General features: G+C 34.9%; 1 protein-coding gene across 9 annotated transcripts in view; it reads right to left on the minus strand.

Moving 5' to 3' along the window:
• The window catches only part of RICTOR (RPTOR independent companion of MTOR complex 2), a 135572-nt gene that overhangs the window by 55648 nt on the left and 60803 nt on the right, over positions 1-19121 (minus strand). For 8 of the 9 annotated variants that reach the window (XM_054555505.1, XM_009240664.3, XM_063724089.1 and 5 more), the window contains 3 exons: positions 9810-9874; positions 8808-8939; positions 3135-3198 (listed from right to left, as the gene is read on the minus strand). In XM_054555505.1, coding sequence (XP_054411480.1) covers positions 3135-3198; positions 8808-8939; positions 9810-9874 — 261 coding nt within the window. Of the gene's footprint in view, positions 1-3134; positions 3199-8807; positions 8941-9809; positions 9875-19121 lie in introns of those variants that run through there. The other variant, XM_063724090.1, reaches the window with a different exon arrangement.

The following is a 19121-nucleotide window of genomic DNA, read 5'->3' on the forward strand; positions in this document are numbered from 1 at the left end:
AAAAACTCAGTGATATAGTAATTATAATATTAAATATTAATTCCTATTGCAGGTTGAGCATCCCTAATCCAGAAATCCAAAATGCTCCAAAATCAAAAACTTTTTGAGCACTGACATGAGCCAGAAGTAGAAAATTCAGCATCTGACAACTTTGCTTTCTGATGGTTCAATATACATAAACTTTGTTTCATGCACAAAATTCTTAAAAATATTATAGAAAATTGGCCGGGCACGGTGGCTTATGCCTGTAATCCCAGCACTTTGGGAGGCCGAGGTGGGCAGATCACAAAGTCAGGAGATCAAGACCATCCTGGTTAACACAGTGAAACCCCGTCTCTACTAAAAATAAAATTAAAAAAAAAATTAGCCGGGCGTGGTGGCGGGTGCCTGTAGTCCCAGCTACTGGGGAGGCTGAGGCAGGAGAATAGCTTGAACCCGGGAGGTGGAGCTTGCAGTGAGCCGAGATTGCGCCACTGCACTCCAGCCTGGGTGACAGAGTGAGACTCTGTCTCAAAAATATATATATATATATTATACAAAATTAACTTCAGGATATGTGTACAAGGTGTATATGAAATGTAAATAAATTCTGTGTTTAGATTTAGGTTTCCTTCACAAGATAACTTACTGTGTATACACAAATATTCCAAAACCCAAAAAAATACAAAATGGGAAATAACTTCAGGTCCCAAGCGTTTTGGATAAGGAATACTCAACCTGTAGTACAGCTGCCAAGGTTTTACTAAAAAAAAAAAAAAAAAAAAAAGCATGCTTCAGATGCCAAAAGCACTAATGAAATTATAGTTTCTCTGGCCGATAGAGGCCACTGTTCGTTCAGCAAATGTGCTCTCACTCTAACCCTTTTAGCATAAACCAAGGAAAAGCCCTGTGCCACAATTCTTCCGCTGATTCTATATCCCACCACCAAATATCAGCAATTTTCCTGTTCTAGGATTCACAAATGGTATGTGAGTCAACTACTCTGCATCTCAGAAGACAATCAAATGAAATGATATTTTTGTTATGCTATTATTTTTGAGCAATTAAAAACTGAGCTACTTTAAATTAAATTTTAACTTATGCAAAAATACAAAATTGAAGTAAAACATTTACTAAAATATCCAAAATTGAATTTAATTGTCTGAATCCATTTGAAATTGTCTTTTCTTCTGACAGCAGTCTCTAAAGCGGTTACGCTCAAAGTGCAGACCAGGAAATTCTGAGGGTCCTTAAGATATTTTCAGAGATTCTGCATAGCAATACAAAGACATTATTTGTCCTTTTTACTCTTATTTTCTCACAAGTGTGTACTAAAGTTTTCCGGGGGCTCCACTGCATGTGTTATCAAAACAGACTGAATGCAGAAGCAAATATGATAATCCAATTGACTTGTTTATCAAGACAAAATTAAAGAGAGTTGCAAAACTCTAAAACAATAGCCCTCTTCTCATTAATTTTATTTTTTGGAAAATATAGTCATTCCTAAATGCCCATCAACCAATGAGTGGATAAAGAAAATGTGGTATTATATACTATGGAATATTACTCAGCCATAAAAGCAATTGAAATAATGTCTTTTGAAGCAACTTGGATGGAGCTGGAGGCCATTATTCTAAGTCATATTAACTCAGGAATGGAAAACCAAATATTGTATGTTCCCTGCTTATAAGCGGAGCTAAACTATGAGGACACAAAGGCATATGAATGATATAATTAACTTGGGGACCGGAGGTGGGGGGAGTTTGGGAGGAGGTGAGGAATAAAAAGATTATATACGGGGTACAGTGTATACCGCTTGGGTGACAGGGGCACAAAAATCTCAATCACCGCTAAATAACTTATCCACAAAAACCACCTGTACCCCAAAAATTATTGAAAAAATAAAACAAAATATGGTTTTCATAAAAATGTTATTTATATTTGTATTTAATGTGTTTATTATTTTAAACATATTAATATATATTTTAGTTCCTAACATTATAAATACTGAAATATACAACCCAAATAACCAAAAAATTGTTCTAGGTTCTTCAGAAACAAATTTTGTTTTATCTTGAATTCTCAGTCATGGAAGAAGGAAGAATTGTATAAATAAAAACCATACATTTTTAAAATCTGAATCTGAAAAGTCAAATTACAATCCTAGTGTAACAGTTCGCCCATAACAAGAGTCTCCTAATCTATCTCCAGTATCATTCTTAGTCGAATTTCAAACTTCTTTTAAGGCTTAACTCATCCATTTACTTGTTAACCTGTGAGTACTATTACTATTACTAACCAAAAGGTAGACAATTGTAAGAAAACGGAAAAAGAGGGAACCCTAGCTAACACAGAAATTGAACAGTACACCATTTTGGAACCTGTGTACTGAGTTGAAAGATAGGAAGAGAAAAAAAGAACTAAAAAATTCAACTGGAAAATATTTTTAGATTTTTTATGCAAACAAACATATATTTCATGATTCTCACGAACATTAAGATGAAATATGACTGACACTTGTCTCACTCAGGCTGTGTCCCAACCATATTTACTCTCAGTTCACTCTCTTCTTCCACCATTAGGGTATCAAGTGAAAACAACAAAGCATTCCCTGAAGGCCTCTCATGAGAAGCATTATGGATTGTCCTTAACACCCTCTCTTGTGGAGTTTAGGCTGTGACCTTTTATCCTGTACAAGGGCCTGAATTGTTTATTGCAACTGCCCACAGATTGTATCCAAATTCACCTTTAAAACAATGAACTTTTAACTATTTGTGACTTCCATTTAATACTATTAACTCTAAGTATGCAATTAAGAGAAAATCAGGATGGGGAGCAAGTAATCCTCTTTCTCTAGTAACTTATCAAAGCAGTAACTACATTTACATGTCTACTGAAGGAAGAAATATTCTTCACAATAAACATTTTGTAAGAAATATTGTCCTAGCTATACCCAATCACATAGAATTCCACAAAATATTTATGTTTACCTCAAAGTTTAATGAATTTATTTAATATATAACTTTAATAAAAATGCTTAATAAAAGTTGAGTCTTTAATCTTAATAAAGATTTCACAAAACAGTCTAATCTAAAAATGTAAATATTAACATAAAAACCATAAATTTGCCTTTTACTCTCACACATAGAGCATACCTTTCTGACTAATCGAAGTGCTTGTGTCCTCTCTACCTCGTTGCTCTGTTGTATGTCAATGCACCTAAACAATACACAAAATATTAATCATTGATAAAATTTGATTAAACAACTTTTTGTATCATAATACTGCTAGATGAAACCCATTTTCACAATGTCAATATGGTATATTAAAATTTTGGTATATGATTTCTCAGTACCAGCATATATTTATTTAATTAACCCATACATCTCTAGGGATAAATATCTGCCATTTAAAAGACCAATTTTTTCTTTTAAAACCTCAGGAAAGAACAGTATAGTAATATATAAGACTACATCTGTTCATAAAGAAAGAATAATAAACATAAAGTGTAAAAAGTCTACTAAAAAATTCACATCTCTGATAAAATTCAGACATTTTATAAAAATTGTAAAGGAAAAATAGTTCAAGGCTGTTTTCATTTAATTGCAATTTTGACCAGGGCTTAAACTAAATTAGGCACTATCCATAAAAATTCTATCTTACCAAAATATAATCTGAATTCTGAATTCACTTCAAATATTGATGTCCAAACAAATATCACCAAACTGACATTTCTCTGTAAAATTTATTAAATTATCCAGTTTTGAAAGTCTTTTGTTTATGTAGAAGCATAATTTTTATTTAGACAGTTCATTATTCTAATCAATGCTTTATATATAGATAGTCTGCGATTCAAAAAGCATTTCTTCTATCTGAACACAATTAATCTAAGGCAATCCTATTAAAATTCAAATGGACTTAGAATTCCATTCCTGGCCATGTCAGAGATGCGAGGTTCTGACTGTCTTCCCAAAAACAACCATAAAGATTAAAAAAAAAATACTTTACAGTATAAAACAACTGTTAAAAGGGCAACGAAGAATAATGCCTGAAAAAAGAAGCTCAGGGAGCTCCACATTCAACCACATTTGTTCCCTGGGTGCATCTGTCAATGTCAATCCCTGGTCTTACGGGCAGAGTCCTAACAGAAAGCAGAAATCTGGCCGTACTGAAAAGACAGAGGTTTAACTTCAGGGCAGCCAAAGTAGCTGGGACTTGAGGGGTAAAATCCCTGAGAGAAGAAAACAGAAGAAAGTGAGCTAAAATCTGCAGGCAGTGTTCTCTCCAAGACACTTGTCAACATCTACATTGTGCAAAAGCAGAATTACACTCTAAGAAACAAAGGAACAGAGTACAGATTTCAGCAGAAACACAATACTCTAAGAAATAGGTAAAGGTTCAAGACTGGTTAAGGTGAAAAGATTCTGCTCAATATCTACACTCTGAGATCCTAAACAGCCACTTCTAGGAGCAAAGGCAAATCTAAAACCAAACTTTAACAGAATCAGTGTAATAAACCAACATTCTAGAATAAAACTTAACTCTCTTACAAGGCAAATAACATAATCCTGAGACAACAATTATGTTTTTTTGTTTGTTTGGATATTTTGTTTGTTTTTGAGACAGAGCTGGTGCCTTGGCCTCCTGAGTAGCTGGGATTACAAGCACGTGCCACCATGCCTGGCTAATTTTTGTTTTCTTAATAGAGACAGGGTTTCGCCACCTTGGCCAGGCTGGTCTCGAACTCCTGGCCTCAAGTGATCTGCCCGCCTAGGCCTCCCAAAATGCTGGGATTACAGGCATAAGCCACCAAGCCCAGCCCCAACAATTTTGAATATCAATGTTCACATTCTATCAGACAATATGAGGCACGGTTTAAAACAAACAAAGGACCAAGAACCAAAAACTAAGAAAAGAAAATGGCACTACAAATAGAACACAGGTGATTTACATACTGGAGTTGTCAGAGGGGACTTCAAAGTAATTATGGTTAATATGCTACAGAAAACAGAAGAAAAGATGAAGAAATGAAGCAGAGACCTGAAATCTTTAAATAAAACTAAAATAAGCCAGGTGCAGTGGCTCACGCCTGTAATCCTAGCATTTTGGGAGGCAGAGGCAGGCGGATTGCTGGAGCTCAGGAGTTCAAGACCAGCCTGGGCAACACGGTGCAACCCTGTCTCTACTAAAATAGAAAAAAATTAGCCAGGCATGGTGGTGCGCACCTGCAGTCCCGGCTACTCGGAAGGCTGAGGCAGGAGAATCACTTGAACCTGGAAGAGGGAGGGTGCAGTGAGCCGAGATTGCGCCACTGCACTCCAGCCTGGGTGACACAGCGAGACTCCGTCTCAAACAGGCAAAAAAAAAAAAAAAAAACCTAAAATAAATAATAAAATCATAACTGAAATTAAGAATTCATGAGAGTCATTTACTAGCAGGATGAAAGGTTTTTAATAAACAGGTAAGTAGAAACTAAGCACACTGAAATACAAAGATTAACCACAACAAAACATTGAAAAATACAATAATGGCATCAGAAATGTGGGACAGTGAAAAGATCCAACTTGTGTATAGATGGAGTACCAGTCAATAGGACAGAATATACAACGGAGAAAAAAAAAAATCTTTAAAGCAGCCAGAGGTAAAAAGATATATCTCAAAGAAGCAACAAGAGAAGCTACTTACTGTTCAACTGTTAAAAAAAAAAAAAGAAATCTAGAAGACAATAACTGAAGCATTGAAAAATAAGTAAGTGGTAGTGAAAACAGCCTTTGAACATGAAGGCAAAATAGAGGGATTTACAGACAAAAGATGACTAGCAGAACTTAATATATCAAGGATATATGTTCCAATCTCTAGGACAACTACTAAAAAAAAGGAAAGACTTCATAGCCAAGACACTAAAAGAGGAAAAAAATTGTTATTTCAAAGGAAGCAAAAAAAGGAGAAATACAAGAACAAAGAACATATGTGACAAATAGAATACAAATACCAAGATAGCAAACAAATTCAAGTATTAGGAAGCTAGTAATGAGACAACAAACTCATAAATACACACAAATAATTACATTAGACAAAGTCCATAAATCATGCACATAATAAACCACTAGACATAAATAGTCTAAATACTCCAATAAGAAGACAAAGTTGGTCAAACCAGATATAAAAAAAGAAAAAACTATATGATATTCACAGGGGAGACACTTAAATGTAAAGACAAAAAAAGAAAGTAAAAGGATGGTAAAAGGTATACCATGCAACCACTAGGCAAAAGAAAGGTGGTAATGTATTATTAGATGACATGAACACTCATAAAAGAAGTATTACTAACAATAAAGAGGGTTATTTTATAATTATAAAAGGATTAAGCCCAATATGAAGATTTAACAATTCTAAACACGAAGTAACAACAAAGCTTCAAAATCTGAAACAAGAAAAGTCAGACAGTATTATATGGGTGAAAAATAATTGAGTCTATAATTTTAAAACAGGCTGAAAAAGAAAACCCAGCCAGAGAGATCCATTAATGAATTATAATCATGTAGGACCAAAAAAAATACATATCTTACATATATTTTCCAGGTAATATGAAAACAAGGCCATATTTCCCTAGTTGTTTTATAAAACAAACATACATACTCCCAACACTAAAACCACACAAAGACTTTAGATGAATGGAAAAATAATGGTCAACAACTCTCATGAACATAGGTACAAAAATCTATAAAATATTAGCAAGGAAATTAAGTTATATATAAAAAGGACAATATATCACAAATAGTGGTGTTTATTTAAAGAATGCAAACTAGGAATATAAAGAAAATCTAGTAAAAGCTTATAGAAAGTATAAATAATGGTGAAATACTTAATGCTTTCCACCTGAGTTCAAGATCGAAACAAACTTGTGCATTATTATCATTCCTATTCAGTGCAATATTCTAACTCATGTAGTAAGGTAAGAAAAAGATAAAGTTTGGAAAGGAAGACATAAAATGGACATCATCTGTAATTAATGCTTATACACATAGAAAATCCAAAGTAATCTACAAACAACCAGAACTGAAAAGTGAATTTGGCAAGACTGCTAAATAAGAGGTCAATATCTCCAACAGGTCAATATCTCTCCCCAATTTTTTTATATATTAGTAGCAAAAACAGAAAAGAATAAGTTTTAAATTACATTAATACTATCATAAAAATATCTTAGAATAAACTGAATAAATATGTTCAGGACTTCTGCAAAAAACAAACAAACAAACAAACACTACTAAATACTGTTGACAGAAATCAAAGTTTCCAATAAATAAATGTTTAGAAAATTCAGTATTAAGATGTAAATTCACCCTAGCTAGAGCATCAATGCAATCCCTGCTAAAATCGCAGAAAGTTCTGTGGATATGGACTATCTTATTCTAAAACTTATATGAAAATGCAGAACCCAGATTAGTCAAAATAGTCTTGAAGAAGCAAAGTTAGACTCACATTAACAGATATCAAAACATATTATAGAACTGCAGTAGTTAAAACAGTTGAGAAACTGGTGCAAGGACAAATATACCAACTAAAGAGGATAGAGAACCCAACAATAGATTGCTACTGAACTACCTGATTTACAACAAAGGTGACACAAATCTAGACATGAAATGAAAATATTTTCAATAAAAGTTGCTAATTTTATTGGATATTCATAAAGATAAAAATGAATCATGACTTGCCATCTATCTTATATCTTACACAACCATCAAATGAGATAAAATCAAGTAAGATGGTTCAAAGACTTAAACACGTATAAACGAATAAAACCTTTAAAAGAAAACACAGATCTCTTACAAATAGACAAAAAGCATTCTGGATTTCACTAATTATGAACTTTTGTTCATCAAAGACACATTAAAAGAATGAAGAGGCAAGGCAAAGGCAAGGCAAACTGAAACAAGACATTTTCAATACATATATCTGTAAAGACTGATATCCAGAAGATATCAAGAATTCCTACATAACAAGAAAGATAATCCAATTTACAAATGCGCAAAAGATAGGATATCCAAACTTTCAACCAGCAAATGAAAAGTGCTTAACATCATCATTCATCGGGAAACACAAGTTAAAACCACAATGAGACCCCACACAAGAAAGGATATAACTAAAAACTGAAAATAGCAAGTGTTGATGAGGATACTGGGCGACTGAAACTCCTATACATAATAGTAGAAGTATAATCAGTGCAATCATTTAGCAAACTGTTTAGCAATATCTACTAAAGCTAAACATACATGTACCTTATAACCCAGAAATTCTAGTTCTACATATACCTAAGAGAAATGAGTGCATTTCTTCTTCTATAAGAATATTCAGGGCAGCTTTATTCCAAATAGTCAAACACTGAAAACAACCCAGAAAAGCTTCAAGAGAATGGAATAAATTGTGGTCTATTTATAAAATGAAATGTTACACCGCAAAAAAAAAAAAAAAAAAAAAAATCAACATGGATGAATCTCAAAGATAATAATGAGAAAAAGAAACAGTAATAAAGAAAGAGTAATTACTGCATATGTCCAACACACAATGCTCAAGAACAGGAAAAACTTGTCTGCAATGGGAAAAGTCGGAATAATGTTTACAACTGATTGGAGGTGTAACAGAGCTTTACTGGGATGCTGAAAATGTTCTAAATCTTGTTACTTGGTTGTGTGTGTGTGTGTGTGTGTGTATATATATACACACAAAATTCATCAAAGTTACACTAGAGTAAAAATCTATACACTTTATGGTAGGCATGCTAAAAACACAAAATTTCAAAAATATATAAACAAGTCTAGGAAATTTACCTAGCTATTAAATAGTCCACTTTCAATTTTAGCACCTTCTGGAGAATACTGGAGTCTTGGATGAGATATCGAAGTGCTCGTAGCCCTGCTGCTCGCACTTCTTTTGCTTCGTTTAATAAAGCTAACCGCAAACTGTATGAAAACAAACAAAATAGAAGTTTTGCTGCACGGGTTTCAAATACACACAAAATTATATTACCAAATTATTCCTCAGCCAAAATATGCAAAAATTCTAGTCATGCACGGAATTCTAAGAGCATTCTACATATATAAAAACTATTCACTCCAAGCCATACAATTTCACTTAGTGTTGTTTTTTTAAATCTGTGCCTCCTTAGTACATTCTTACCAATCAAGAAAATGTTATTGAGTTCTTTCTTACCTTCTGTACTTTATTTTATATAAACAATGGAAAATTAAATATGCCTTTTTCAAGCTATACCATTTGTGTCTCTACAATCGAATATCCTCTCTCTGCCTACCTGGTTCCATACCTCCCAAAAATCATTGGTTTAAATCAATGATAAAAATAATTTATGCCAATAGCAGGCACAGACCTTTCATATCAATTTTAATTCCTAACAGTACCTAAAAGATAGTTATAAAACCATATAACATGCCTCTATTAGTGTGCATGGGCAAATCAAGTCTGTTGTAAGCACAAACTTTCTCTTAGGGAAGACCTAGAGTTATAGTTGTTCCTGGGAATAATATGAAAAAGTTAGTCTGCAAATTTCAGATTTAATTTAAAAGTTTAAATTATAGAAGTCCAGATATTTTTGAACATTCACTTTGGTTCTTCATATTTAGTAATTAGAAAATATCACAAAGACTCACAAAAACAAAACTACTGTAGCTCTTAGGTTTTTTCTAATGTTCAAGCAACTATTTCTATAAAATCAAATATGAGGTGCTGTATTATTCTATTTCTAGTTTAAAATTACTAAAATTAAAATTACTGAAATCTGAAAGGGATGGGAGGGGGGAATGAACCACACTTACCAAATTATGATATCCTCATAGTTAAAGCCCAGTTTTTCTTCACTGTGGCCAATATCACAAAGAAGCTGTCAGAAAAACAAAACAAGTGTATTTATGTGTTGTATATTTTTACATATTTATATACATTATATATTTACACGGGAAAATAAGGTATTTTTATGGAATAATATTTTGAAAAATATGATTTTACTGTTCAAATAAGCAGATTTATTTATATCATCTTACTATTTCTCATTTGACCTGCCAGTTTTAAGTTTCTTTAATCTTTTATCTTTCCTGCCTTTTAAAAAATCATTTGTTTTCTATTATTACATTTTCCTTCTCAATAATTTATTGTTTTAAAAATGGTTCTTTTAGTGGCTACTATTAAGACTACAACATGCATTGTTGACTTATCTAACAAAAAGTATCACTTCACAATGTCCTCAATGCCAGAATCTCACACTTTAATTTCACTTTCTCCCCTCACATTTCACTTTACAATTGTTTTTCCTATCTTTTAAACACTATACCGTATTACTGTTACTGGGTTTTAACAGTATTTAGTCAATATCAGTTTATATTTATTCACATATTTACCCTTTTTATTATTCATCATTTTGATGGTTCCTTAATGGGATATCTTCCTTTTACCTGAAGAACTCTGTTGTTGCTGTTGACTTGTTTTGTTAGTGTTTTAATTTTAGAGCAGGTTGCTGGTAATGATTTTCTTGGTTTTTATTTCTCTGGAAATAATTTTTTGTTTTTTACATTGAAGTCTGAAGAGTATTTTGCTGGATATTTAGAAGTTTAGGCTAGCTGCTATTTTCCTCCCACAGTTTCAAGATGGCAGTTTCAAGATGGCTTCCATTGTTTCAGTTGTGAAGTCTGCCATCAGTGTTATTGTTGACTCTTTTGAAAGTCATGTCATTTATTTTTCAAACTCTTTTTTTTTTTTTCTTTGAGACGGAGTCTCACTCTGTCACCCAGGCTGGAGTGCAGTGGTGTGATCTGAGATCACTGCAACCTCTGCCTTCCGAGTAGCTGGGATTACAGGTGCCTGCCACCACGCCCGGCTAATTTTTGTATTTTTAGTATGGACAGAGTTTCACCACATTGGCCAGGCTGGTCTCGAACTCCTGACCTTAGGTGATCCGCGATCCGCCTGCCTAAGCCTCCCAAAGTGCTGGGATTATAGGCACGAGCCACCGCACTGGGCCTCTCAGACTCTTTTTTTTTTTTTTTTTTTTTTGAGATGGAGTTTCACTCTTGTTGCCCAGACTGGAGTGCAATGGTGCAATCTCAGCTCACCGCAACCTCCGCCTCCCACGTTCAAGTGATTCCCCTGCTTCAGCCTCCCTAGTAGCTGGGATTACAGGCATGTGCCACCACGCCCAGCTAATTTTGTATTTTTAGTAGAGACAGGGTTTCTCCATGTTGGTCAGGCTAGTCTCAAACTCCCGACCTCAGGTGATCTGCCCGCCTTGGCCTCCCAAAGTGCTGGGATTATGGGCATGAGCCACAGCGCCCGGCCTCTCAGACTCTTTTAAAGACATCTTTCCTTATCTTTGGTTTCCAGCAATCTTATTACAATGTTTCTAGGTGTGGTTTCCTTTGTAGCTATCCTGCTTAGGGTAAACAAAACTTCCTAAATCTCTGGGTTGATCTATTTCTGCAGTTTTGAAAAATTCTATACAATATATTTTCAAAACTACTTCTGTCCAAACTCTCCTTCTGGTAATTCAATTAAATGTATGCCAGATCTTCTCATGTGTATCACAAATCTGTAAATCCTCTTTTTTTTTTTCCATTTTATCTCAATGCTTCAGTTGAATATTTTCTATAACCTGTTTTCTGATGTGTCTAATCTTCTATTACATGTATCTAATGAGTTTTTAAATTTAGATACTGTATTATTCCCTTCTTGAATTTCCATTTAATCCTTTTAGCCATTCCAATGTGCTAATGAAATTCTTCATTTCACATCAGTTTTCTCCATACGTCTTCTATGTTCATGACATAGTTGTTACTGAAAGTAGGTTTCATCTAATAAACCTGAATGATGTGGATCATCTCTGGATCTGTTATTAACTGTTTTTCCTTTTGTTCTAGTCATGTAATCCTGTCCTTTGGTAGCTCCTTAGTCTTTGATTGTATATAAAAACTTGCAAAGATTTGATGGTGTTATCTGTCTCCACAGAAGGTTCAGCCTTCTTTCTGTTAAGCCACTAGATGGTGTTGAGTCCACGTTAGGTGGTTGCCCTGGTAAGACCAGGCCTACCTCTGCTTTTTCCTTGCCACCTGAAGTTTCAACTGAAAGCTTATTGTTAAGAAACCTAGTCCAAGGAGGATGAAAAATTTAATTTTTGTCCTGCAAACTCCATTCCTGATTTTCAAAGATTTTCTACTTAGGTTTTAAGTTTCTCATCCCAGGTAGCCCCAGGATTAAACAACTGAACTGAGGGGAGAATCTCCTCATGCTTGATGCACGTAGATAGGAGTCCACCAAAACCTCTGTGCTGTTTTTTGTCTTCCGGCAACAGTATTTCTGGGCCTAATGCTTGAATCCTGTTTCCTGCCCATACTTAACATCAGCAAGTGTCCCCTGGGAAAAAGTTGTTGAAGCAGCTTACTTGTACAAGATTCTCCCTTTTCTGAAAGGTTGGCGTCTGCACTTATTGTTGCCGGAGTAGCTTCCTGCTGCCTTCAAACAGGTTTTCCTAGTTTTCATTGAGAGCAGTGGTCTAATATTAGATTTATGGATCCCACCTGGATGAATATATGCCAGTTTAATCTAGGTATGAGTCTGGAGAATTGACTTTTATCTAAAAGTTATGTATAACATCCTTAATTGATTTACTGGGGCTAACTGAAATGGATTAAAGAGAAGATAAATCATTTATTTAACACCAAAGACCAAGAAGGGTCTCCCAAGTGCTAATATTCTTTCTCAGTATGAAGTTATAAACATTGTAACCATATAGTATAAAGCAACCAAAGTGATCAACATATCACATCACATCTATGAGAAGAATGGACCCTAAGAAAAAGTTGATAAAAGTTCACTACCCTATTGGTAGGATAACTGTAAAAATTTCCTGTCCAATTTTTTCTTTAGAGGAAAAAAGGGGAGGGAAGGGGAAGGGAGAGGAGAGGAGGGGAAGAGGAGAGGAGAGGAGGGGGAGGGGAGAGGAGGGGAGAGGAAGGGAGAGGAAGGGAGGGGAGGGGGTCCCAAACAGAATAGGGTAGGAGACAGGACTAGAATAGCTGCTATCAGATATTGCAACACTGCTGATATTACAATACGGGTATTCCTTAAAATTCTGATATGACGAACAAAGAGGCCTCAGACTTTCAAAGAGTATAATGTTTTTCGTTTTTACTGTCTTGTACAGTGTTCCAAGTAGTTACAAATTTAAGAGAATGCGTTTTTATACATACATATTTAAAATAACATAAAATTTTCTAAGTTTTGAGATAAAACTTCTATACCTCTAAAAAAACCAACCATATATCTAAAATTAAAAGTGACATAATGTGTTAGTAAAAAATATTTGCAACAAACATGGTAAGAAAAAGGTTAAGGCACTGTATGTAGTTTGCTAGGGCTACTATAATATATATCACAGACTGGGTGGCTTCAACAACAGAAATTTACTTTTTCATAACTCTGGAGGCCAGAAATCTAAGATCAAGGTGTTGGCAAAGTTGTTGTTTTTTTAAAGTCTCTCTCCCTGCCTTACATATGGCTATTTTCTATATCTTCCTATGTGTATGTCTGTCTCCTAATCTACACTTTTTATAAGAGATTATATATTAGATTAGGCCCACCCACCCATATGATCACATTTTTCCTTAATTATCTTTTTCAAAGGCCCTATCTCCAAATACAGTCACATTCTGAGGTATTGGAGGTTAGAAATTCAACATATGAATTTTGACGAGACACAGTTCAGCTCACAGCATTCCATCCTCACCTAGCAAACTAATACAGATCCTTATAATGTAAAAGGTTGAAACAAATTGAGGACAAACTTCTCAGGACCCCAAAGAAGAACAGGCAAAGAAAATGTACAAGCAATTTACAGAAGAAATATAATTGACAAATAAATATGACATATATTCATTTTTCCTAAAACCCAAATGAAATGAATTGCAAAGTTCTACTTACAACGCACAAAAATGGCAAAATATTGTTTTAAATATTATTGTATATTATTTTATTATTGTAAATATTTCAAAAAATAGTTTAAAATATTGTATATTACTATAATAGTTTTTAAATATATTGTAAAATATTATTTTAAATATTATTATATAGTGGTAATGGGATTGAAAACTGAAAATATTTTATAAAATAAGTTGGAAAAATGCACTAGGATCAAGATCCACTTTTGGAGATTTATGTATTTTAAATTATTTTACTAATATAAAGTAGGTTCAAGTACAAGATGCTTACGACATTATTTACAACATTAAAGAAATGGGAATAAAATGTTTATAAAGGAGGAACTTTATGAGGCCATTAAAATAATGTAATATACAATCATAAGAAAAAATATGCAGAATCTATTGCTAAATGGGGAAAAGATTCTGTAAGATATATTTCTTAAAAACACACTTTAAAAAAAAAGGGTATACATCAAAATTTTAACACCAAAAATTTTTTAACAACTCCTCTGCGTTTTTGTGTATTTTATAAATGTTCACAATTAAACATGTATCACACCATCTAGGAATAGTTTTATACACAGTATTGATAAATATACACAGAAGTAACAATTATTGACTGGTAATCTTCTCAACCCTAATAGTATTTCTGTAAATGAAAACAGCTGAGGCTTAGAGCGGTTAATATGACTTCCTAAGGCCACAAAGGTAATTAAGTGGTAAAGCTGGAAATCAGATCAAACCAGTTTGAGGCTACAGTCCACTATGAAAAATATTACTATAATTTTGTAATGAAATTATTTACACAGGGTTGGGGGTTAGGGCAAGTAAAAAACAATTGAATATTACCATCTCATTTCATTTCTCCAGCCTCAAATGTGGCATCAAGAATCTGGAGAACTGCACCCTGGCTATATATATACATAAAACAAATAAGAAAATTTAACTACTGTTTTCTCCAGAACTGCTAACTAAAAATACACCATAAAAAAACTGCCCATTTCAAAGAATTAAAACATAAAAAACTGCACTTTCACTCCTTAAAATAATTTATTATTTTAAAGATTTCTCACGTATTTCAGAATACTAGCATTATCACTGTGGTACCATACATGAGTAAGAAAGAAAAATATGGTCAGCTTACAGTGTTATGATTACTTCATCCTTGGGAATATTCAAATATATATAATATAGAAAAATTAAGATTAGAATTTGTTTATATCAACATACAAAATATTGTGCTTTCAAACTGGGAAAAAACGTTACTTTCTTAAATTATAATTTACACATATCAACTCAACTGCTTAAAAAGGGAGTATTTCCATTCTTCTGCTACAGTAACAATGAATGTTAATAAAATGAAAGGTTGTAAAATTCTACAAATACACAAAGTCTTGTCCTTTAAAGGGTTGGTTTTTCCCCTAAGTGTGTACTTGACTCTCATTTCCTGCATTATATTTTTCATACTTGCCAGTCAACCTTGTAGAAAACTATAGATTCAGAGAACACAATTTTCAAATTATCTACCTTCTCAGACGAGAAAAATATATGACCATTTACCACTTAACATTTCCTAGAGTTAGCAGTTTTAGTGAAAAAGTTAAACAAAATTCAAAGGTATTATAATCTTAAAAAACAAACACGCACAATTTAAAAAGTGTTTAGAGAGGTGTATCATTTTCTGATTATTAATGTCAATGCATTTCAAATGCAAGAAAAGTTTTTGAGAAAGATGCTGAATTAGCTGGAAACTGGAAAATCATAAATAACTAAAAAGAACAATTATGGCAGAAACACAGTATATTTGTTATTAATTAGTGCCTATTTTCCAGACATAGTAAATGGAATTCAATAATGGTTAAATTTAACCATTTAACCATTCAATAATGGTTAAATGCTTTCAGGTTGTTTCCAGGATTGTAGAAGAGGGCTTTACTCAGTCTTAAATGAAAAACCTTTTGAATTAGAATTATCCCGAGCAGTGATTAAACTTTCTATGTGTAAATAAATTCACATATATATTGGGAATAAGAAAGAAGATAGTAATAGAATTCTAAATTTTGGATTATCAAAGAAATATCATACTTTCACTGCTAATCACTAAGAGTTCACATATAAATCTCAAAATATTATGAATGACTTTGATACAAACTTCTTGTGATGACTACCTTACTAGTTACCTCCTAATTTAAATAACCAAACCCTGAAGTACACATTAAACTCTTTAGCTCTTTCTCTATGTGATATGGTTTGGCTCTGTGTCCCACCAAAATCTCACCTTGAATTCTAATAATTCCCACGTGTCAAGGGCAGGACCAGGTGGAGATAACTGAATCATGGGGGCAGTTTCCACCATGCTGTTCATGTGAAAGTGAGTTCCATCTATGACCGTATCACCCTGAACATGCCCAATCTTGTCTGACAGTGAGTTCTCACGAGATCTGATGGTTATATGAGAGGCTTCCCCCTTTGCTAGGCACTCATTTTTCCCTCCTGCTGCCATGTGAAGAAGGATGTGTTTGATTCCCCTTCCCCCATGATTGTAAGTTCCCTGAGGTCTCCCCAGCCATGTAGAACTGTAAGTCAATTAAACCTCTTTCCTTTATAAATTATTCAATCTCAGGCAGTTTTTTATAGCACTGTGAGAACAGACTAACACAGTAAACTGGTACCACAGAGAGTGGGGCACTGCTGTAAAGATACATGACATGTGGAAGTGACTTTGGAACTGGGTAACAGGCAGAGGCTGGAATAGTTTAGAGGGCTCAGAAGACAGACGAAAATGTGGGAAAGCTTGGAACGTCCTATAGACCTGTTGAATGGCTTTGACCAAATTGCTGACAGTGATATGGACAATGAAGTCCAGGCTAAGATGGTCTGAGATGGAGATGAGGAACTTGTTGGGAACTGGAATAAAGGTGATTCTTGCTATGCTTTAACAAAAAGACTGACAGCATTTTGCCACTGCACTAGAGATCTGTGGAACTTTGAACTTGAGAGAAATGATTTAGGGTATCTGGTGGAAAAAATTTCTAAGCAGCAAAGCATTCAAGAGGTGACTTGGGTGCTCTTTAAAACATTCAGTTTTATGTATTCACAAAGATACAATCTGGAATTGGAACTTATGTTTAAAAGTGAAGCAGCAGAGCATAAAAGTTTGGAAAATTTGCAGCCTGATGATGCAACAGAAAAGAAAAACCCATTTTCTGAGGAGAAATTCAAGCTGGCCACAGGAATTTGCATAAGTTAACAAGGATCTGAATGTTAATCACCAAGACAATAGGGAAAAATGTCTCCAAGGCATGTCAGAGATCTTCATGGCAGCCCCTCCCATCACAGGCCCAGAGGCCTAGGAGGAAAAAGTGGTTTCCTGGTCAGGGCCCAGGGACTTGCTGCTTTGTGTAGTCTTTAGTGCCCTGTATCCCAGCCGCAGCTAAAAGGGGCCAACACAGAGCTCAGGCCGTTGCTTCAGATGGTGCAAACCCCAAGCCTTGGCAATTTACACATGGTGTTGGGCCTGTGGGTGCACAGAAGTCAAGAATTGAGGTTTGGGAACCTCCGTCTAGATTTCAGACAGTGTATGAAAATGCTCGCATGTCCAGGCAGAAGTTTGCTGCAGGGGTGTAGCTCTCATGGAGAACTTCTGCTAGGACACTGTGGAAGGGAAATGTGGGGTTGGAGCCCCCACACAGAGTCCCCACTGGGGTACTGCCTAGTGGAGCTGTGAGAAGAGGGCCACTATCCTCCAGACCCCAGAATGGGAGATCTACCAACAGCTTGCACTGTGCGCCTGGAAAAGCCACAGGCACTCAATTCCAGCCCATGAAAGCAGTCAGGAGGGGGTGCTGTATCCTGCAAAGCCACAGAGGTGAAGCTGCCCAAGGCTGTGGGAGCTCACTTCTCGCATCAGCGTGACCTGGATGTGAGACATGGAGTCAAAGGAGATCATTTTGGAACTTGAAGGTTTAATGACTGCCCTATTGGGTTTTGGACTTGCATGGGGCCTGTAGCTCTTTTGTTTTGGCCAATTTCTCCCCTTTGGAATGGGTGTATTTACCCAATGCCTGTACCTTCATTGTATCTAGGAAGTAACTAACTTGTTTTTGATTTTACAGGCTCATAGGCGGAAGGGGCTTGCCTCGTCGCCAATGAAACTTTGGACTTGGACTTTTGGGTAAATGCTGGAAAGAGTTAAGACTTTGGAGGACTGTTGAAAGGGCATGTTTGTGTTTTGAAATGTGAGGACATGAGATTTGGGAGGGGCCAGGTCAGAATTATAAGGTTTGGCTCTGTGTTCCCACCCAAATCTCACCTTGAATTGTAATAATCCCCATGTGTCAAAGGTGGGATCACGTGAAAATACTTGAATCATGGGGGTGATTTCCTCCATGCTGTTCTCGTGATAGTAAGTTCTCATGAGATCTGAGAGAACTCACTCACTATCACCACTTTTATAAGGGACTTCCTTCTCCCTTAAAAAGTCCTCTGAGACAACTATCAGTGGTTTTATAAGGAGCTTCCTTTCCCCTTCACTCAACACTCATTTATCTCTCCTGCCGCCATGTGAAGAAGGACATGTTTGCTTCCCTTTCCACCATGATTGTAAGTTTCCTTAGGTGTCCCCAGCCCTGCGGAACTGTGAGTCAATTAAACATCCTTCCTTTATAAATTACCCAGTCTCGGGCAGTTCTTTGCAGCAGTATGAGAATGGACTAATATACTACGAAAGATACAAGAAGAAATAGAAGAACACAGAGTGAGTTAAAACATGGACATCCTGCAAAGCCTCTACTAATAATCAAGTTGCTAATTAATATTCAACTATTAGGTAGCAGTTTCGTCACTACTATTTTTGCCGTTACTGGTGACATCCTATCTCCTGTATTAATGTAAGTCATTAAAATGTAATTCTGTCTACCCTATTATATAGGCTTGTTATTATATATTAAGAACAAATCATTGACTATGTTTAGAAATTGTTAAAGGCTTTACAAAATGTAAGAATTAGCGTCAACAGTCACATAAAATGCTAAATTATTAGACACAACACTTTTCATTGGGTTTGGCACTCCCCATGCCATCCATGCATTTTTTTTAATTGGCTATCGGTCACAACGCCTAGCTAAACCTGACCAAATAATATCAGAGTTCATATACAAAGAT

Source organism: Pongo abelii, chromosome 4 (genome assembly GCF_028885655.2).
Source record: "Pongo abelii isolate AG06213 chromosome 4, NHGRI_mPonAbe1-v2.0_pri, whole genome shotgun sequence".
NCBI classification, from domain to species: Eukaryota; Metazoa; Chordata; class Mammalia; order Primates; family Hominidae; genus Pongo; species Pongo abelii.